This window comes from Hydra vulgaris, chromosome 07 (genome assembly GCF_038396675.1).
Source record: "Hydra vulgaris chromosome 07, alternate assembly HydraT2T_AEP".
NCBI classification, from domain to species: Eukaryota; Metazoa; Cnidaria; class Hydrozoa; order Anthoathecata; family Hydridae; genus Hydra; species Hydra vulgaris.
In genome coordinates, this window is record NC_088926.1 from 15,525,431 (window position 1) to 15,548,000 (window position 22,570).

Here is a 22,570-nt window from a genome sequence, read left to right on the forward strand (position 1 = left end):
ATATGTGTGGCTAATTTTCATGTTTGCCATTGCCATCAATTGGAGGATCACCTAAAAAAACATAATTACATAATATTTATATACATATATATATATATATATATATATATATATATATATATATATATATATATATATATATATATATATATATATATATATATATATATATATGTATATATATAGTGCCAAAATATGACATTCTACATTAGATTACCAATTTTAAAAGTTCTATTGATTCAAGTTACAAAAATGTCCCCCCGTAACTAGAAAAATATGTTTTTGTTTGAGAAATACATAAAAACCAAATTAGCAGATAAATAACAATTTATTTTGACAAAATAACTTTCAGTTAAACAAGATACAATTTAAAAGTTGTTTTGCAGAATAAATCTGTAGTTCATTTTGTCTATATCTCTGGCATAATGAATTTCTTTTATGGCTCTTTCAGCACAAATATTGGATCTCTGAATTCCTTGTATTCTGCTGGGCTCCTGTGACCAAAATTTTTTTAAGGTCTTCATTGCTGAAGTTGAAGTTATTGCTTGTTCTAAATTTTTAAAATTAAGCCAAACTTATAACAACTTATATTTACATAAGAATATCAAAATAAACATTATTTTCACAATTTAAAAGATTTTGAACAGAGATATATGTTTTTAGGAGAACATTTTCAATTAAAAAATACCATCATAGGCAATGGGAATAATGTCCTTTTGAAACATATGATTTACGCATCTTCCTGCTAAGTAGTTTAGTTAAAATGCAGCTGTGTCGATTCTCGAATCCATAGACATATTGAGATGCTTCCAACACAAGTTATACCTCTTGCTCAACACTCTGGAAGTGAGTTGGAAAGTCAGGAATTTCAGGTTTAACATTATTGACAATCATATATTGGATTTGTTCAACTGAAAAATGTTGTATTGAAGGGGGCTCCTTAACTTTTATAATGCAGATATCAACCAACTCATATCAATGATTAGCATTAAAATAAACTTCCAGAATTTTCTTCAAATTTACTTTTAAACTTTTGTTGTTTACTCTACAAATATAAACCGAAGCCAATTACCTTATTTAATGTATCATTTTTTTTCAAAACTTTATTAACTATAAAAAAATACCTTTGCCTTAGAGCCAGTAGGATTTAAAAACTAAAGTTTAATATCTTGTTGTCATTATCTTTTAGCATAAAAAATATTTTTAGGTTTTAGGCACAATTAATTGTTTTTTAATGTTTTTTTTTAATAAGTTCAACATCATCAAAGATTATTTATTCCAGTAATAGTAGAAAAAATAAGGCGTGGGGATTTGTGAAATTTCGAAGATGTTTTATTTAAATTTTGAAGATTTTAAACCACGCCGAAGCAAAAACCTGAAAAATAAAATATAAGAGTTATTTTGAAGAAATGGTTGGTTGATTGTCTCTAGTATACAAACAAAGAAGGGAAATAGGCAAAGAGGTAACCAACTTGAATGGTTAAGCGGTCCAATTTTATAGGCAGCTAATTTATCAGGAACTTTACCGAAACCTATTCCTTTACAATATTCAAATAAAAGTCTTTGATCGCAACTAAGGTTTATTAGTATTTCTTCTGGAATATATCCATATAAAATTGGGTTTTTAATATGTTCAATAAAAACTTGATTTCTATCCTGAATATTTTCAGCACATCTTTTGCCAAGTAGACCACTGAAGCTTCTTAACCCAGTTGTGTCACCATCAAGTTTTATAAAAAGAGCTCATAACTGAAGTTCATTTTGATGTAAGGCACATCCAATTAGATTTAGTTTTCTTTTTAAAAACTTTTCTAGTTTTACCACTAAACCACTTATTGGTCCAGTATTAGTAGCAGTATTACCAAGAAGAACAGTTTGTATACTTTCCAAACTGTCCTTGTAAAATACTGAACGTTTTGGTAGTAAGAACTAAGCCTGTAACACCAGAAACAGGAATCATCCTATGAGTCAAATAATTTCCAATCGATTTTCCATCTTCATAAGTAAATGTGAGGTGATGCTCAGGTTCAATGCATTTCTTTAGTACTTCTCCTTGAAGTGAATTTACTATTTTACTTGTTTTAGTTATCTGATTGAGCTTGCTATCAACCCCAAAACAAATTAAATGTTTTTTATGTTCAGAGTCTACATCTTTGCTAACAATTTATACTTTTAACTTGGTCCTATCTAATTTGTCAATCAAAATATCTTTTATATCAACGTCATTTTTCAGGAGATGTTAAGCGTCATGTAGTAAAGCATTTGCAAGGGCTGGGCCTGCGATTGACAAACACTTGTTACTAACTAGTTCTATTTCAAATCTTGGAACATTAACCAAGTTGTATTTTCCAAAAGGATTTGTTGGTTTCCATTCACCTTCATCCTAAAAAAAGTTAATAAAATAAAACGCTTTCTGTTTCATCAAAATTTCATACAAATATTTCATGTATTTATAAAATATTTACCTCTGTATTGGATAAACCAATAATAAATAGTAAAATTGGAGAAACACATCTAATGAACAGGAACACACACAGAAATATCAAAAAGTTTGTCAGAATTTGCATCAAGATTTCTTTTAGTGTTTGCTTCTCCGTGCTTGTGATTAATATCCTTAACAAGTATGAGAAGATCTTTAACTTTCTTATTAAAAGATTTGTCAGTTATGAGGGGTGAACTTGGGTTTACTGTAACCCAAATATTATTGCTAATTTAGTCACTAATATGGTATCTGCATTTGGTTTATAGATAGTAATAGTACTGAATATCCTGTCTAAAAGTGCTTGAATCTGTCAATGATAATTCGCATAAGCCACCACAATATTTTTTTTCACTTTTCATCCGTGTAATTGTAGCCTTAACTTTCAACATTTTTGTAGACTAATAATATATGTAAACTGTATTAAAGTATAACACTTAAAGTCATGGGCCACAGCATGACTTTTTTGTGGGGGCCAAATCACCAAAAAACCCTAAAATATTAAAACTTACTATTAAAAACCTGCTTTGAAAAAAAAAAATCTTTTGAAAAAATCTGGGTACCATGGCCCCTCAGGAATTGAGTAAAACCATCAGCTCTTTCGACCGAATTAAGTAAAACCATTTGTTACTTTGAAAAGTTTCATACTTTAATCTACTTCAGAAGTTGCAAAACAAAACTTATGCAGTATTAAAGAGGTAAAAACATTACTCTAAATATAATAATCATAAGTATTTACCTTTGATATTGAACATTTTTTTTAAATTGCAATTTTATTTTTGAACCAACTTTTAAATACTTTATATTTAATTTTAAAACCAACTTTTAAATACAAACAAGATACAATACTTTAAAATACAAACAAGAACTTTTAAATACAAAAAAGATTTACAAAATTTAATTTTAAATGTGTGTTAACAATTTAACAAGTTAACAATCTAAAAATTATTGGCTTCTTAAAACAATTGCGCTTTTAAAAAAATAGTTTATTGGTTTCTTTATAAATTCAAAATGAGATATTTTAAAACAAGATTATTAGACTTAAAATAAAATATTTAAATGTTTGAAATTAACAATCTAACAAAACTAATCTAAAATAAAGACTTGAACTCTAGATCTGCAAGCTATTTTTAAACCTTGAGATTTGACAAAACCTCATTTCTGACCTAGATACAGTAACTGCAACATTACACAACTCAAAATTCATAAAAAAAGCAAAAATTGACCTACCTAAATATATATATATATATATATATATATATATATATATATATATATATATATATATATATATATATATATATATATATATATATATATATATATATATATATATATTTATATATTTCATCCTAAAAGTTCAGAAAAATATCCGGATTTCTGAAAATATCTAGAAAAAGATAATTCCTGTAAAACTGATATTACCTATTACCATTTAAACTAACCTAGTTTGTTGAACAGCTTGTTCAACACCTTGTACAAGTTATTTTTTTCAATATCTTGTTCAACCTCTACTTCAAATTCCATTTGGAAAACAGCTATCATTTAAGTTTATACTGTCAATAAAATATTTACTTTGTGAAAATAAGTAATTGCAAGAAGAAAGTATTAACTCTTGTGAAAGTAATACTTTCTTCTTGCAATTACTTTTTTTTTTTTTAAAGAAAATTAAAAAACTTTACAGATTTTTTTCCTTCAAACTCAGTATTTCCAATGTGAAGATCTTATTTTAATATAAAATTTTTCAAAGCTAACATCTACACATGTAACAATGTCACAAATATAATACATAAAAAAAATACAACAAACATTAATGCAAAAAAAAAAAAAAAGTAACTTAGTATACTTTTTTTCAAATGGTATATTTCCACAAGATTGTGTCATACCAACAATGATGAGTGTAAAACATCATTTCTTACATGTGGTCAATAAAAAAATTTTCTTTTTAGTAAGCTATTTTTTATAAAAGTTTTTTTACTTATGAACACATCTTTACAGGAAATCATTTTTATTTGAAGATATATGACGAGTATCAATATCATCTAATACTTTATCTCAAAATTCTACATCAACTAATTTTTTTTTTGATTATATTAAATTTATTTCTCCAAAGCTTCAAAGATCACTATAGTCAAGAAAGCTTTGAAATCAAAATATTCACATTAATTTCTACTCCTAACTTTTTTAACGAGTCTACTAATGAATTGAAAATCAAGACAAACTCCATTGCTTTTTCATTGGTACATTGATATCATAGGAGTTAAAATAATAATCTATTTTGGTACAAATGATAATTAAAATTCAATTAACTTCCAATATAATTTTATCTTTTTAAGATAAATTGGCATAAGTTATATTTAATTTTTTAGCAATAAAAGATATTTTGTTGTAATAAAAACTTTATTTTATAATCATCATCATCATCATCATCATCATCATCATCATCATCATCATCATCATCATCATCATCATCATCATCATCATCATCATCATCATCATCATCATCATCATCATCATCATCATCATCATCATCATCATCATCATCATCATCATCATCATCATCATCATCATCATCATCATCATCATCATCATCATCATCATCATCATCATCATCATCATCATCATCATCATCATCATTATCAAGGGCTGCATAACCTTCATTGCTATTTTGAGGAATTTTACTTGTTTTGATACACCACTGTTTTATCTTCCCTAATTATATTTTATTAGGTCTTTAATTTCTTCAGTTGGGTAACATGGTTTGAAAGTTGTGATTTATTCTTAAAACTTTTTCTTTTTTTGGCAATATTGTTTAAAGCATAATAGATAAAAAACAAACTCAGTAAAGTAAAAAATAATTCAGTTTTACTTCATTAGTTACTCCATTATTTTATTGTAAACTATTAAATCATTATCATTTTTAATTTTTTTTTTTTAAACATCTTCACTATCAACAAGGCTGCAAGCAGCCACTACTAGAGTTGGTGCAAGCAACCACTATTAGAGTTGGAAGTTACTGGAAGAGAAAAGATGAGGTTTATAAAGCAAGATAACAAATAACAGACAACTTAAAATATTGCAAATTATCTGAATCAAGAAAACAAGATAAAGGGAGACAATTCCAATAAACTGATGTTTGAAAAAAAAAACTGTAAAAAAAAATTTAAATGAGAATATTTGAAGCACTTAGGAACAGTCACAGTTAAAGGGTGAGACTTAAATAAATAATGAGTAACACAAGATGGCACAAGTGACGCTAGGCCTTTAGAGCAGGACGCATTATAGTTTTTAAAGGAGAAAGAAAAGCAACATTAGGATGATGTAACAATGGTTGAAGGTTGGCTGCAAAAGCAGGTCCAGCTTTATTTTTAATGTATTTTTGCACCTTGTATTAAAAGAGTATGGACATCAATCGAAGATCCACTCCAGATATGGCAACTGTATTCCATAAAAGGACAGATTTAAGATTTATAGAGAAATACGAGAGTAATAGCCTTATCCTCTCCACATCTATCTAATGCACAATAAAACCTATTGTTTAGTACCATTAAAAAATTAGCAGTAGAACAAGAATATCAAAATCCATATTGGTAATCAGAAAGTAAGTTATTAGATTCAAGATAAGAGATTAAGTGTTAATAAAAGACTCAAAAACATTGCTTATGATAGGAAGAAGCAGGCATGGAAAAAAAAACTCTGTTAAGTACTTGTTAAATAATTTTGAAACTAAAGACAACAGCTCCAGAGAACAATTCTGCTACACTATAATAGGTATGTTGTCCGAACCACAAGCTGTAGTAAAGTCTAAGAAGGAAATCATTTTAGATAACTAAGCTAGAGTGATACGAATATTAAGCAATAGATCAACTTGTTTGTTGGTTTTATGATGAATGGAATCAAAAGGTGAGATTGATGAAAAGTTGTTAGTAAATAGTTCAGCTCTGTAATTAGGTGAGGTAACAAAATTCGAATCATGCAAGAGAGGAGGAATAACAGATTTGCCTTTATTATAGGCACTGTTAAAAGTTCACCAGAAGTCTCTGGAGCCTAATTTTTGAGATAAAATACAAGATTTTGTGACCTGAGAATAATAGACTTTAATGTAAGACAAAACCTTTTTACAATGGTTTCTAGCAATAGTAAACAGATGACTATTTTCTGGAGAATTGTCTTGGCAATGGATATGGAAGTAATAGTTGCGATTGGAAATTGCAGCATCACAATGAGAGGAAAACCATGGAGAAAAGTGAAACTTGACTTAGAATTGTCAAGTGGGAATAAAAGACTCCATTCCATTCTAAAACTTCACATAAAAGGTTACATAAAAAGTACCTTTGTCAACAAGAAAATGAAAGATTTCTACACAAGAGCCATCAGGAAGAAAATCACAAAAAGAAAATCACAAAATGAGTCCTAGTCAGCTTTAAGGTAATTGTAAGAGGTACAATAATAGGAGGATTCCAATGATGACGAAGAATGAGATAATAGTTTCAGTAAAATCAAACCATGATCAGAAGCACCTAAGGGTAAATATAGAGAAATTGAGCACTGACTAGGATCAGAAACAAGAAACAACTCAAACAGAAAAGGTAAATTATTCGGATTGTCTGGAAAGCGAGTTGGAAAGTTGACTTCTAGTGTTAGAGATTGAGAAAGACAAAAGTTGTTGGCCTTAACACCTGTAGAATCACTGACATTAGAACCAAACTATTCAGCGTGATGAGCAGTAAAGTCACCAACAACAATGATGTTGGCTGAAAGTGCTTGGTCAATTTGATCAGAAATAAAATCAATAAGAGTGCAGTTTGAGATGAAGGGGAGCAATATAGAATAAAGAGATAGAGTGGAGTGGTGCTAAATGAAAGCACATAAAAAAATAGTCTGTGGATTCAAACCTAGTTTACCGACAAATGGGTGAATTCTTACAAATGTAAATGCCTAGGCCAAGCATGTGATTATTGGAGTCTTTATGAATCAAAGGAAGATAACCGTCAACACTAAAATCACAAGATGAGACAGCTGAATTCAAATTAGTCTCACAAATAGCAAGTAGGTCTGGTAAACTTTGCAAGAGAAAAGACTCAACAGAAGAAAAGTTACTTCAAAGACCTCTAGAATTAGTGAACAATGGATATCGAGAACTTGGTGATGATGATAAAAATAAACAACTTCTTTATTTTCAGTTATCTGTGTGGTAATAAAACATTATTACCAGTAAATTGTCTGACTTGAAATATAATTAACTACAATAAAATAACATACCTACATAATTAAAAAGAACTATATAATTTTTATACGTTTTACTTTAATATAAATATGATATTACAACATCTAAATATTAACTTTTTTTATATTATATACCTACAGGCTCTTTAGAATATATCTCCATTACGTTACAACGTATGTTTATATATATCTCCATTACATTACAACATATGCTTATATATATAAAACATACAAGTATATAAATTTTTGAGAACAATAAATAAAAAGTAATTGTATGAAAGTTTGTGTTTGTTATGTATGACATAAACAATTTTTACATCAACTTTAACAACAAGTTTAAACGCATTTAATAGTAAACAAATTTGACAATTTACTACAAATAATGTAATTATTAAAATATTATTTCACATAATGGATGATAATGCTAAGACTATTTTTTTACTAAAAAATAGTCAATTTTAAAATAATACCTAGCAATGAAAGTAATAAAAAAAAAAAAAAAAGAGGAAAATAAAAAAGTACCACAAATTCAAACTTATCAGACAGTTTAGCAAAATACAACTGTAAACCAAGTGCATACAACTTTAAGATGACTTCCAACAAAAAAAACACCATAAAAACTAATTGCGCTACATCTAAAAAAATCAAATAAAGTTAAAATCATAAAGTTCTTTAAACACATTTTTTTAGAAAAAAAATTGTTAAGGTAACATGTAAACATAACATCAGCAATATTGTAACAACAATAAAGTATATTATTACATGTTAATATGTTGTATGAAGAATAATATAACAATTTATTAATAAAAAAATTTTAAACATTTTTTTTTCAATTTAGGCATATAAATGCAAGTAACAATTTTAACTTTTAAAACCTGATGATTTTGTTTAAAATTTGTCTCCTTTGTTTTAACATTTAACGTGTGTTGCTACACACTTGTGTAATGAAAAAAAAGTTTTGGATTTTTTATGATGGTTTACTTTAGACTAGTGTAAAAATTATTTTGCAAAAAACTGCTGTTGTCAATAGAGAAAAAAATATTTTTTGCATTGAATCGCTTTACAAAATACATACACAAAATCATTAAAATTTTGGCATAATAATTTTGCCAAATGTTCACACACAAGCAAATGTTCAGGTAAGCAACTACAAGCAGCAAGATTTAATAAGAGTAACCCAGGAATTTGTTCTAATAATATAAATAAATTTAAAAAACTATAAGAAAAAGCAATAACTGATTACCATTTGGAGATATCAATCTTAGTAAAATTTGAATCATTAATTTAGGAATGAGTAGAGCTAGAAATTATCAAAAGAAAATATCAAAGATAGTCAAAAAATTAATAATTTTACTGTGTTATACTTTTTATTTTACACTAGTATGTTACCTATTTCATATAATTAGTTTTAAAAGAATAAATGTAAAAACAATTTATTTTTGCTTAAATTTTTGAATTTTTGATTGATGCAGAAGCTAATATACACTTTATAAAGTATTTTTTTTGCTGTTCAATTTACTTAATTTTGAAAAGTATATAAACCGTACATTCTTTATATATATCCTTATATATCCTTTATATATATCTAACTTAAAATCCAATATAAACTGTATATCTTTTATATATATCCAACTTAAAATCCAATATAAACTGTATATCCTTTATATATATCCAACTTAAAAACCAATATAAACTGTATATCTTTTATATATATCCAACTTAAAGGCAAGTAGTTCAATATTCCTACTTAATGTTAAAAAATATAAACAGTGTTAAAAATAAGTTTTTCAAAGAATTTTTTAAAAGTATCTATTGACTTTATCAATTAAGTATCCAGTGAACTTATTAATCTGTGGAGTAGAATAAATCTTAAGTTTCCTCGGTAACTCAGTAGCCAGAAAATGTTCTAGACTTTAAACAAAAGTATTGTCTGCAGAAGGCTAAGTCAAAAAAGAAAAAAAAAACAAGGAGTATCTTGATTGCAACTTTAACGATTTATTTGATTTGTCATCATGAAACTGTGAACTTCTAGTTGTAGCAACGATAGGCAAAGAAGATTTTCTGTTTTAATAAACAATATTTTTAGTTAATTTTAATTTTGCAGTAATAAGAGACTATAAAGTTTCCTGCCGTGTGACTCTTGGTTGAGTAAAGACTAGGTATGATGTCTTAATAAAGACACACATCTTGGGCAGATGTCAACTGCATTCAAAAACTGTCTTGTAGTAAGTCTCCTAGGCAAAGATTTTAGAAGTAAGCAGAATAAATCGATTGACCAAACTCGCACCCCTTTTTTATCTAATAGGCTAGCATAGATGTAAACCTCTGTTACATTATTTCCTGCCTAGGATGATGAAACCTTTTTGACTCTACTCATAGATTTTTACTCATAGATTTTGCCTTGATGGTAGCTATACTTTTTTTTCCTCCCCTAATGATTGCAAATCAAATTTTTGGCCAGCTGGTAAGTTAAGTAAGCTGGCTGGTAAGGTTTCCTGAACCATTCGGTAGCACGTACTGATACTGATTCCATCAACAGTTGTAAAATACCAGAGCATTAATAGTGTCATGGTATCCCTTGAACTGCTTTTAATGTACACTGTTGAGGCCACATAAGAACCCAAAAGATATGAGTTTGGGTTAGTTAGCAGGACTGAGACCACTGCATAGTTTATTGCTTTGGATGCCATGCTCTATCTATGAATGAGTCAGGTTTTCTTTAACATAAACCATGCGCAATGTAACTTTATATATTAAACATAAAAAAACCATTAACTAACTGTTTCAACACATCTTTCACAGACATAGATAATCTTTAAAGTAATTTTTCTTCAGTTGAATCTTATCTCTTTCGAAATTCACCAGACTTGCTGATTGTAACACTAATTTAAATTTGGCTTATTCAGAGTTCAGTATTAATGGCTATTAATCTTTGATTGCAAAGACTCTAATAGTCATATGCATTGCTAGGGTGTATACTTAAGCATCAATTCACCTATCTTTTGAGGAATTCGAATCGAAGAGGAATTTGAATCCTCTGACCATTCTTTTATTTCCCATTAGCACATCTAGTACTATACTAAGACTCTTTGTTCTACTTCTTATCAAGATTTAGGATGTAATTTCTAAGTAAATTAAATCCAAGATGGTTCTCTTTATCCCTCTACCAATATTGTGGTTATTGGTGACTTTAATGCTCATGGCACTGAATTGCTTGGCTCTATATTTTCTGTATTTCTCAATTTCTTACTCAGATAGTCAACTTTGTGATTCATTTTAAAGGCAACCCTAATTGTTTACCTTCACTCCTTTATTTATGTCTTGTCTCTGACCTTATCTTGTGTTCAGTTTCACTTTGCTTCCCTTGGTAGTTCCAGCTATGCAATTCTATAAATCTATCATCTCGTACTTTTTTGTCTAACTCACCCTATCATTGCACTATTTACTAATTTCTTTTTATTATTTTCTTTGCGATGGTCCTTGTGCTAATGTCTTTTCTTTCTTAGCTAATAAACACGTCACCCAACTACTCCATGGTTTTCACCATCTTGTGCAGGTGCTATATCTAATCGTAATCATTTTTTCATCTTTTTCAAAAGAATAACTCTCTTGAGAACAAATGGCTATTTATTATTGTAAGAAATCAATGTAAAAAGGTGCTGTCAGATGCTAAGCTCCATTATTCTCAGCTCACTAAACTTTGTACCTTATCTCAGAAGTTAGGCTCTAGAAACTTTTGGAAAATTTTCAACAGCGCAATTAACAAGGGCAGGTCTAACATTTCATCTCTCATTCATGGGACTGATCTTATTACCTCTCCTAAGGATAAGGCAGAACTATTTGCAAAGAACTTTTCTTTTAATTCGACTCTCCAATCTTATGGTTATTCTCTTCCTTCTATTCCAAATAAACAAGTTAATCCATTGTTGGACATTCAAATCACTCCAGCTTCTGTTGCTAAAGTCATATCTCAATTAAACTTTTTTACAGCCTGTGGTCCAGGCAACATTTCTGTCATTACAAAAGCATTCTCTAGAACTCTTATTATTTTCTCTCTAAACTATTTAATAAGTGCTTAAATATATTTATATTTTGCTGCCTACTGGAAAATAGCATATGTGGTTCAAATTTTTAAAAACTCTGGAAAAAGTTATAGAGCAAGGAAACTGTTGACAGAAGACTTGAAAAGTTGAAAGTTGCATGAATCAGGAAAACATGAAGATGGGAGAGAGTTTCAAAAAGGAAACCTTTCCTTTTTGAAACTCTCTCCCATCTTCATGTTTTCCTGATTCATGCAACTTTCAACTTTTCAAGTCTTCTGTCAACAGTTTCCTTGCTCTATAACTTTTTCTTTTAGTAACTCCCAACTTAATAGTGATTGCTTGCAGCCTTGTTGGAATAGAATCAGAATTAAAAAAAAAATTTTTCAATCAAAAAATATTGGTGCTTTAACTAATTTGAGTGTGTTTGGGTTTTCATACTGCAGTATAAAATAGGTGTAAGTGATGGGGTAAAAGCATATGTGGCAATGATGCTTATCATCATTGCCACATATGCTTTTACCTCATCACTTAACTTATTTTTTACCCTGCAACAGGATAAATAAGTTATTAGTGCTGATGTGCAAGGAGAAAAAAAGTTATTAGTGAAAGTGCAAGGAAAAAAATAGATGAATAAAAGTTTTTAGCATGATCCACTGTGTGATTTAATATATATAATATAAATAAAAATAACTAAATCAAATGAAAACACAGTAAATAATAACTCCAATAGAAACAGAAAAATTAAACTAAACAACTCAGGTAAGTATGCAAACAAAAAATACTAATAAAAATCGTTTGTAAATAATTAAAACCATAGTAGGTAATTTTAGCATAAATAAACCCAAGAAGATCAGGCAGTAATACACCTAACCAAAAAATAAATAAAATAAACTAATACACAGTTGAGTCTTCAATAAACCCTAATGCTGTCATCAATGCCTAATTTGAATTAAGTCAACCAATGAAAAGTGTAATAAAATGAGCAACCTGCACAACCTAAAGTCATCACAAAAATTAAACATGCAATAGTGATAAAGACATCTCACCATAAAAAACATTAGTAGCAAAAATATAAAAAATACTAAAATTATTTATTAAATAACATAATATACACAAAATGAAACATTGGAACAAAAACATTTTGCATCCAAAATCTAATCTATAAGAATTTAGGCATATGTCAACTGTATTTATAAAGATTTTTTTTAAATGGAGTGAGGTAAAAGCCGCAATTTCTTTTTAGGCAACATTAGATAAATTGCTATTTCCAGTCCAAAAATTAAAATAAAGAAAAAGGAATTATTGTAAAAGAAAGATCTACAGGAATCAATGAATGACAACAGCTTTTGTAAAAACATCAGAGTTGATTATTTCTTTTAAATTTTATCTATAATATTTCACAAAATGCAAAATGAACTAGTCCTAAACAATAAAGGTAGAGTGAGGAAAAGAATAATAAATAAATCCTGCTTTCTCATCAAAATCAAAAAATAAGAAATATTTACAAAAATAATAACAATAAATAAACTTTTTGCATTAACATGTTAATTTGCTAGAAAATAACTTATAAAACCAAAACTTGAAAAACTTTGAAATAAGCATTAAAAATAATTTGTGAAGATATTTTTAGATTTTCTTATTTTAAATAAAAAAAAAATTTAAAAATAAATAAGGTATTAAAAGAATTCTATCTTCACATTCAACATTGTGTTTTGTTTTAATGATAAAAACACCACAAACGTGAACATATTTGACATATTAAGTGATTTATTTAAAAGATAACAAATTTGTTTTGAAGATAAACACCTTATTAAGGCACCTAGAAAGATATATTCTAAGTAAGTCATTTCCAGATTATTTTAGTGTGACTGTCACACACAATTATTACACACATAATACAACATTACAGTGCCCAAAAACAGTACAATATTTGTACAATGACCAGTAAGTATACAACATGCAATACCGATAGCCTACAATTCTAGTACAATGTACACAAATTGCGGACTTGAAATTTTTTCTAATGCGTAAAATGTGTGTAAAAAACTTTTTATGCCACTTTAACCATATGTTTTTTTTTTTTAATGAAATAAATTATTATCACTGCAGTTCCGTATGACTTCGTCTATAAATATTACAAAGCATATAACCTGCTATAATTTTATTTGGGGCAAATGAATGATGCTGTTTATTTTAAGAAAAAAATTCTTCACAATGATTGCATTAGTGATTTTTATTTTATTGAGTGTTTTTTTTTTTCCTTTAATAAAAATAACAGTACAGAGCAATGCAGTTCATTGTATTTAAGTACTCATTGTGTTCAAGTACTCATGTTCAAAATTGATATGATCCAAAATTATTCCATTGGTACACTTTAATTGTTATTTAGGTTATACCCTAATAAACTATAAAAAAAACTTATTTATTTTCAATTATTTAAATGGTTATCTTTATAAATATTTAAAAATTAAACTAAACTATTAAAATGTTGATAATATTTAAGAATAAAAATCTAATATTTTAAAAAATACACAAAAAAGTTTAAAAGAACTGTTTTAAATCTTACTGAATGAATGTACCTTTTATATCAGTAACCCATTGAGGTTGTTTATAATGTTGAACAACCAATATCAATGCATTAAGAAAAGTTAAAAACATCATTAACCAATAGAAAAATGGAAGCAAAAGAATTTTTTTCAAAGTAGTACGAATTCCGGAATTGAAAGCCACAAACTTGCTCAAAAATGGAAACCTAAAACCAAATGTTTTATACATTAATGGGTGATACAATGGTGTTTTTTTACATTAATGGGTAATACATTTGAGAATATCAATCTTCATTTTTTACAAAAACAAAAATAATAATATTTTTTTTTTTTGTAATTCACCTCCTAAAGGCCAAGAAGGCCACTACAGATGAGGAGGCTACTTGTGGTTATAACCCTCTCCCAACTCTATAACTCCGAAACACGAACCTATATGAACAAGGCTGCGCGCAGAGAAACAAGTTGAGCGCGGTACTACTAGGGACATAGTTGGAATCGAACTCGTAACCTCTCGCTTATGAAGCGAGTGCTCTACCACTACACCACTACCGCATATACTTCCAGTAATAACAAACTTCATAATTTAGACCAACTCACTGAATGATTTAGAGCGCTTGATTTACATATATGAATGTTTCATGCAATATATGCTTATAAAATATGTAATGTAAACATGGATGTTTCATGCAATCTATGTTTCAACAATGTAAAATAATAGGGCATTGCGTCACAAGTTTATTCCAAAAAAAAAAACTATTTCATAAAAGAAATAAAAATTCAATTTCCAAATAAAAAAAATAAAAATAGCAGTATTTTATTTTTTATAAATTTTTTAATTTTTTATAAATTTTTTAAATAAAAAAGATATAATAGATACAAAAGAAGATCTTTATAGCTAAATAAATATTTTAAAGAACAGAACAAAAATAAAAATTGTTATAAATTTGCTTATGAATCGCTTTTCTGTTTTTGACAATTTTTATAGAAAACCTGACTAAGATTTGATAACTTATCTTCATACTTGATGGTTGAAATTTGGATCACTTTTTCATGAGTTCTTTCTTTTTCATCTTGGTGATCTTTTTAATAAAAGTTTGTTTTTAATACATTTATATTATAAGTTTTTAAATTCAAAATGTAATACTTTTGAAGGATGATTTAAGTTAATAAAAGTTCAACCTTAATGCATATTAAAATTTAAAAAAATATTTTATGTGCCTTCAGATTTTTATTAAAAAAATGTTTTTAAACAAATGTTTTCAAATTTGGCATATTTTGCAGCATTTTTTTTAGATTTATAGGAAAATTTTTGTTTATATTTTTAACATTGATGTGACCTTAAATGTGCTACGCCCCAAGTTGATATCTAAAAACTGTTTTATCGAGATAAACTTTGAAGTATAAAATAAAGTTACACAGACTTTTTATAACTTCATTTTTTATCTTCAGAATAATACCATGTTAGTTATTAAATCTTCTTTTACCTTCTGTTTATCAATAAATATTATATTATTAAATAATATATTAATAAATATTATATTATATTATTAATTTGTATTTTATTTTTATCAGTCTCTTTATTAATAGTTAAGAATTAAACAATTTATATTGAGAAATTTTTAACAATCTTTAAAATCAAGACCATCTCACCTCTGATGTCGGTTTTGGCAAGAGGTATAGGTATAAGATGTATAGATGCAAGATGTATAGATGCAAGATGTATAGATGCAAGATGTATAGATGCAAGATGTATAGATGCAAGATGTATAGATGCAAGATGTATAGATGCAAGATGTATAGATGAAAGATGTATAGATGCAAGATGTATAGATGCAAGATGTATAGATGCAAGATGTATAGATGCAAGATGTATAGATGCAAGATGTATAGATGCAAGATGTATAGATGCAAGATGTATAGATGAAAGATGCATAGATGAAAGATGTATAGATGCAAGATGTATAGATGCAAGATGTATAGCTCTTTTTTGCTGGAGATGAAGGTGTAGAGTATATGAAATTTTGAAATTGTCAACTCTTAATCATCTAGACCTGTGTGCGGTGTTCATTTATTTTGTATGAACCAGGGTTCCGATTGTTGTGAGAATTCTTGGGCTTATTATGCTTTATTCTTGGGCTTATTATATGAATGACATTAAAAGAATTCAGTTGTCAGAGTTTATATAAAATGGAGAAAAAATTAAGTTGTTCTTAGGTAAAGATTTTTATCTCAGCAATGATGTTCTGGGACATTAGAGTTTAGAGCGGCTAGCTTTCCAGATTCTAAAGACCTAGTTGTGTTTAAATCTCTAAAAAAACATTTATCTATACCTTACATACCTGTTAATTGTTATATACTAAGAAGAACAATACAATCTCTGGAATGGGCTCATAATGAAAAACTGTGTACAGATAGACATGGTAGAAACATAAGAGCTCTAGATAAGTTTCATTAACTTTTATTAACTTTCAATAACTTTAGGAAACGTAGTGCCTCTTTTGCATATTATGTTACAAATAGTATTAAAGTTGTTAAACTTTTGTTAACTGAATGTAACACTTTAGATCGTCAGGCTGTTTTATCTTTATGTAATAGTCTATATAGATCTAATAGAAGATTTGAGAACAAGTAGGACATGGGCTGCCAAAAGTTTTTAATATTCTAATACAGAAAAAGCTTTAAGTTTACTGAGTAAGCAATTTGAACACATGTGTAGACAAACTGTAGACATGTATTGCAAATCTACAGGAGCAAAACAACAATTAAAAAAAAAATGCAATGTAATAGCTCTAAATTTATTCTAAATAATAAAACTGGATTTAAAAAAAAAATTATAAAAATAATTTTTAGGTGCTCTATAACCTAAAAATTGTTTTTATAAATTTTTATTATACAGGCTTTTTAATATTAAAAAAAAAGTGTATTTTTACAAGTTTCTTAAATTTTTATTTTTTTTTTATATGTTTTTAACAATCAGAAATCTATTGCATAAATAATGAATAAAAACAGTTGCATCCAGTTAGGAATAAGGAGCAGAAGCTGCCTCTTGTTTTTAAACTAGGATATTTTTTTATTTTGAATTTCAAAATCAAGATATTGCATACATCATTCTTTGATCCATTTCCATAGCAAACAGATTAGATTCATTATCTAGGCTATATCAATTTCTTTGTAAAAGTGAAGTATAAATAATATTTTTATCATGTCAGATTATCCTGCTACTGGTAACATGTAGTTCGGTATACCCTGTTTCATGTCCTGCTGCCTTGTAGGGTACGCTTTTTTAGGCAAAAGTTAGGAAAAGCCAACTCTGACATAAAACACTGCCTTGGGGGCTCTTGGTAGAGTAAAGACTAGAGATAATGTCTCGATAAAAATACTTATCTTGGGCATATGTTAAATGCCTTACTGGCTATTGTCTTGTAGAAGGCCTCCCAGGGAAAGACTTATAGGGTAAACAGATTCTATCTGTTGACCAGCCTCGCACTCTTTCTTCATCAGTTAAGCTGGCGCAGATGTATTTATAATACATTGTTTCCAGTTTAGGATGTCAAATACTGGATCCTCTTGACTCAATGCATGGGTTTTGCTTGTGCTCTTTTTTTGTGATTAGGCAACTCATACTATTATCTTCTAATAAGAGTACAGCTCTAAAACTCAGTTTAATGGTTCTGAGGCTGGCTCGTAGTCGGGTTTCACAAACTCTGTGGTAGCTTTCAGAGAGGCTGATTCCATCAACAGCTGTAAAATATCAGAGTATTAACAGTTCCATGTTGCGCTTGGGTGGTGTCTCTGTTTGTACTTTTGGTTTGTATTGTCAGGGACACATTTGGAGCCCATTGTTATGTCTTAGGGTTTATTAATAGCAATAAGGCATTTACTTAGACTATTAAATAGTGTACTGAGTACTATCTGTGCTTTGAATAAAGTACCAAAAACTATAAAACTCAAAAAACCATCGTCATCATCAAGTTCTCGATATCCATCATTCACTAATTTTAGAGGTCTTTGAAGTAACTTTCCTTCTGTTGAGTCTTTTCTCTTGCAAAGTTTACCAGATTTACTTGCTATTTGTGAGACTAATTTGAGTTCAGCTGTCTCATCTTGTGATTTTAGTGTTGACGGTTATCTTCCTTTGATTCATAAAGACTCCAATAATCACATGCTTGGCCTAGGCATTTACATTTGTAAGAATTCACCCATTTGTCGGTAAACTAGGTTTGAATCCACAGACTATTTTTTTATGTGCTTTCATTTAGCACCACTCCACTCTATCTCTTTATTCTATATTGCTCCCCTTCATCTCAAACTGCACTCTTATTGATTTTATTTCTGATCAAATTGACCAAGCACTTTCAGCCAACATCATTGTTGTTGGTGACTTTACTGCTCATCACGCTGAATAGTTTGGTTCTAATGTCAGTAATTCTACAGGTGTTAAAGCCAACAACTTTTGTCTTTCTCAATCTCTAACACTAGAAGTCAACTTTCCAACTTGCTTTCCATACAATCCAAATAATTTACCTTTTATATTTGAGTTGTTTCGAGAAAATAGACATCTGTTTACTATTGCTAGAAACCATTGTAAAAAGGTTTTGTCTAACATTAAAGTCTATTATTCTCAGGTCACAAAATCTTGTATTTCATCTCAAAAATTAGGCTCCAGAGACTTCTAGCAAACTTTTAACAATGCCTATAATAAAGGCAAATCTGTTATTCTTCCTCTCTTGCATGATTCAAATTTTGTTACCTCACCTAATTTCAGAGCTAAACTATTTGCTAACAACTTTTCATCAATATCATCTCTTGATTCCACTAATTGCATTCTATCTGATATAGCCGTCAAACAAGTTGATGCATAGCTTGACATTCGTATTACTCCAGCTTCTGTATCAAAAGTGATTTCCAGCTCAGACTCTTCTAAAGCTAGTGGTCCAGTCAACATATCTGTTGTAGTCTTGCAGAAGTGTTCTCCGGAGCTGTCATCCATACTTACAAAACTATTTTAACACAACATGCTTTAAAACAAGTACTTACCAGAGTCTTGTTTTAAAGCATGTTGGAAAGCGGCATCTGTTATTCCTATTTTTTAAAACTCTAGAGAGCGATCTGATTCGTCTAACTACCATCCCATTAGTCTTCTTCCTATCATAAGCAAGGTTTTTGAATCTTTCATTAACAAGTACTTAATCTCTCATCTTGAATCTAATAACTTACTTTATGATCATCAATATGGATTTTGATCTTTTTGTTCTACAGCTGATTTGTTAACAGTAAGAACCGATAGGTTTTATTGTGCATTAGATAGACGCAGAGAGGTTAAGGCTATTGCTCTTGTCATTTTTAAACCTTCTAATAAAGTTTGGCATGCTGGTCTTCTTCATAAGCTTTTTTCTTATGGTGTATCAGGTAACATCTTCAAGATTATTGATGGACTGCACTCTTCTTTATTTCTTGTAACATCAGGGGTTCCTCAAGGTTCTACCCTTGGCCCTATACTCTATTTAATATACAGTAAGATGAATATTGTACATTGTTAAGTCACCAAAAATTATTGGTTGAAGGATAATGAAAAAAGGCTTAGTCAAGATGATCAAAAGCACTATTGAAAAGAGTGAAAAAGAACATGAAAAAGTTGAAAGAAGGTAACATGAACAAACAAAAGTAATATAAAAAAGCAAAAAGAATTGCTATTGAGTGAAAAGATGCTAAGAGATGTTAAGAGAAGATGTGAAGAAAAAAAGTTCACATATGAAGAAGCAAATTTGCATACTATAATAGTTAGAGGATTCAAATTTAATTTTAGGATAATTAGGTGACTTAATACATAAGTATCAAGTCACCTATTTGTCTATTAAGACCATGCAAAATATGTGATTATTGAATATAAATCCAAAAACAATATGCATCATCACTAAGATCCTAAGATGAATTACTGAATTCAAGTTTGTCAAAGGATAGATTATTTTTTTATTCAAATTTGCTGGTGATAATGGTTTGAATAATATTTTCAGGTTTTATTTATGCTTTTGATAATTAGAGAGCTTGATTTAATCATTTAATCATAGTGGATGACGCCTAAAGCAATAAATTACGTGATCATTCTTGTGAATCAACCAAAAGTTGTATTAAAGGTCTCCTAGTGTGGTCAAGACAATACACACAAAAGCTATAACAGGAATACATTATTATTTTTTTTTTTTAAATAAACTTATTTCTTTATGTCTCCAGTTAAGGCCACTACAGTAGAGGAAACTTCCCATTTTTTATTTATTTGTATTTTAGTTGCTTTGTTTAATTTTTAAATCTTTCTCAACCTTAAACTTTTAAACACAAAACACGTGCTGTAAATGTTTACAGTTTTTGTTTTACAGCTGTTGATGGAATTGGATGAAACTAAAGATGTTTTCTCCAGAAGCTTTAGGAAAACTTTAGATGCACTAGACTGAACAATGAAAGCCCAAACAGAAATATGAAACATTTCTATTGAAAAAACTTATTCTATAAAGAAAGATAAGTAATAAAAACAAGGAAAAATAAACAGATGTTCAGAATAAAAAGATGTATTTTAAAACGAAAAGCTTAAACACAAATTAAAGTAAAGAGTATTTTTATTGTTAAAGTTCCTAAAACAAATTTGAACATAGGGTTCAAGAATTACTATCAGTCAGCAATAGAACCATAAAACTAAAAAAAAAATTTTAAACTCCACCCTTATAAGGAGGTAACAGAAAGAGTTACACAGCCACTACAAAGGAAAAACAAGTAAAAACCCATGAGTGTAGTCAATAAGACTTTATTAGATGTAGAAGAGATATGAGGCTGCTTAGCAGAAATTTTCTGCTTACCCCTAACTTTTTTAAATATTTTATTGAACTATTAGGCTAACTATTTAGCTGAGTAATGAATGTAAGATAATTAATAATCTTTTATGAATTTTTGTTAATGACTATTCTTAACTTTTGCTAAAAGAATTTGTAAAAACAGTCAGTTGCATATTAAATAGTTTTGATAAGTTTTGCAAGTAAATTTTTAGATTTGACTTATTCACAAAATAGGAAACTGAATTATAGACTGCTCTTAAGAAGAGAAGAAACTACTCATTTGAAAGTTAAACATCTTTCATAAACATAATAATCTGTTATGCATTTTATCATTTTAGTAAAGAATTTAAAAAAAAAAAAAAGTAATCATAGTAACCATACCTTATATCCCTTCTTTTTTTTTCTACTAAATTAAACAAAAGTAATGTTAATATACAAAAAATTATCAAATCAAAATTAAATTATCAAAAAAAAAAAAAAAACTTAATATATTAACATTTCTTTTCAGCTTCTTTAGCTAAAACTTTTTCAGCTTCATCAATCCAATTAACATATTTAACAGATATTTGTTTAATTTTTGATTCTCTTTTTGATATTAAAAAATTGCGAATTGAAATTCGAGATCTTTGTTTACTAAAACCACTAAAAAATAAATTAGAAATATTAAACATATATAATGCAACACATCTGTTGGTAAGAATTTGTTTTACAAAAACTTTATCCATAACAAAAAATTTTCCACAATACATAAGATTGCTAATTTAAAACTTTTAAAAATTATGTAACTATAAATATACCTTTATGGTATTGATTATTCATAAATATGTATCAATATTTGGTCTGGTTGGTTTTTAAATGTCTGCTAGATGTATGATTGAGATGTATTTTTAATAAAAATACATCTCAATCATACATCATAAATAAAATATATCAATTAAAAAAAGAAATTTATATTTAAAAAAAGCCATTGTAGTGCTAGATGTATACATTGTAGTGCAATATGTATACATTGTAGTGCTATATGTATACATAGTAGTGCTGTATATATACATTGTAGTGCTATATGTATGCATTGTAGCGCAATATGTATACATTATAGTGTATAAACTAAAAATAAAAGTATAATGATTGATATTACTAGAGCAGAACATGAAAAATACATAAAGCCTATTTATTTTAGAATAAAAAATTAAAACTTCTATATTTTCATAATAAATACCTTTTAAAAACCCTTATAACTGGTTATTTTATAGTTATTATTAATAACTGCTGTGTAACATTGATATTTAACATTAATATACAATATATACAATAACTTACCCACTTAACACTCCACGTACTAAGTTCATTATAATAAAAGCTCCAATAATTTCTAATGTGTAATAATATATCCAAAAATAATTTCCCAAATTATCAGCTACTTCAAAAGTCTATAAAAAAAATTTTTGTGTT

The 22,570-nt window shown here is 28.1% G+C and overlaps 1 protein-coding gene across 8 annotated transcripts in view; it reads right to left on the reverse strand.

Moving 5' to 3' along the window:
- The window catches only part of LOC101237519 (voltage-dependent L-type calcium channel subunit alpha-1D), a 194,449-nt gene that overhangs the window by 86,789 nt on the left and 85,090 nt on the right, over nucleotides 1-22,570 (reverse strand). For all 8 annotated transcript variants that reach the window (XR_010639593.1, XM_065801179.1, XM_065801180.1 and 5 more), the window contains 5 exons: nucleotides 22,439-22,548; nucleotides 21,615-21,760; nucleotides 21,500-21,524; nucleotides 14,328-14,500; nucleotides 8,228-8,340 (listed from right to left, as the gene is read on the reverse strand). Coding sequence is in view for 7 of the 8 variants with exons in the window: in XM_065801179.1 (XP_065657251.1) it covers nucleotides 8,228-8,340; nucleotides 14,328-14,500; nucleotides 21,500-21,524; nucleotides 21,615-21,760; nucleotides 22,439-22,548 (567 nt within the window). In the remaining variant the exon portion in view is untranslated. The remainder of the gene's footprint in view (nucleotides 1-8,227; nucleotides 8,341-14,327; nucleotides 14,501-21,499; nucleotides 21,525-21,614; nucleotides 21,761-22,438; nucleotides 22,549-22,570) is intronic.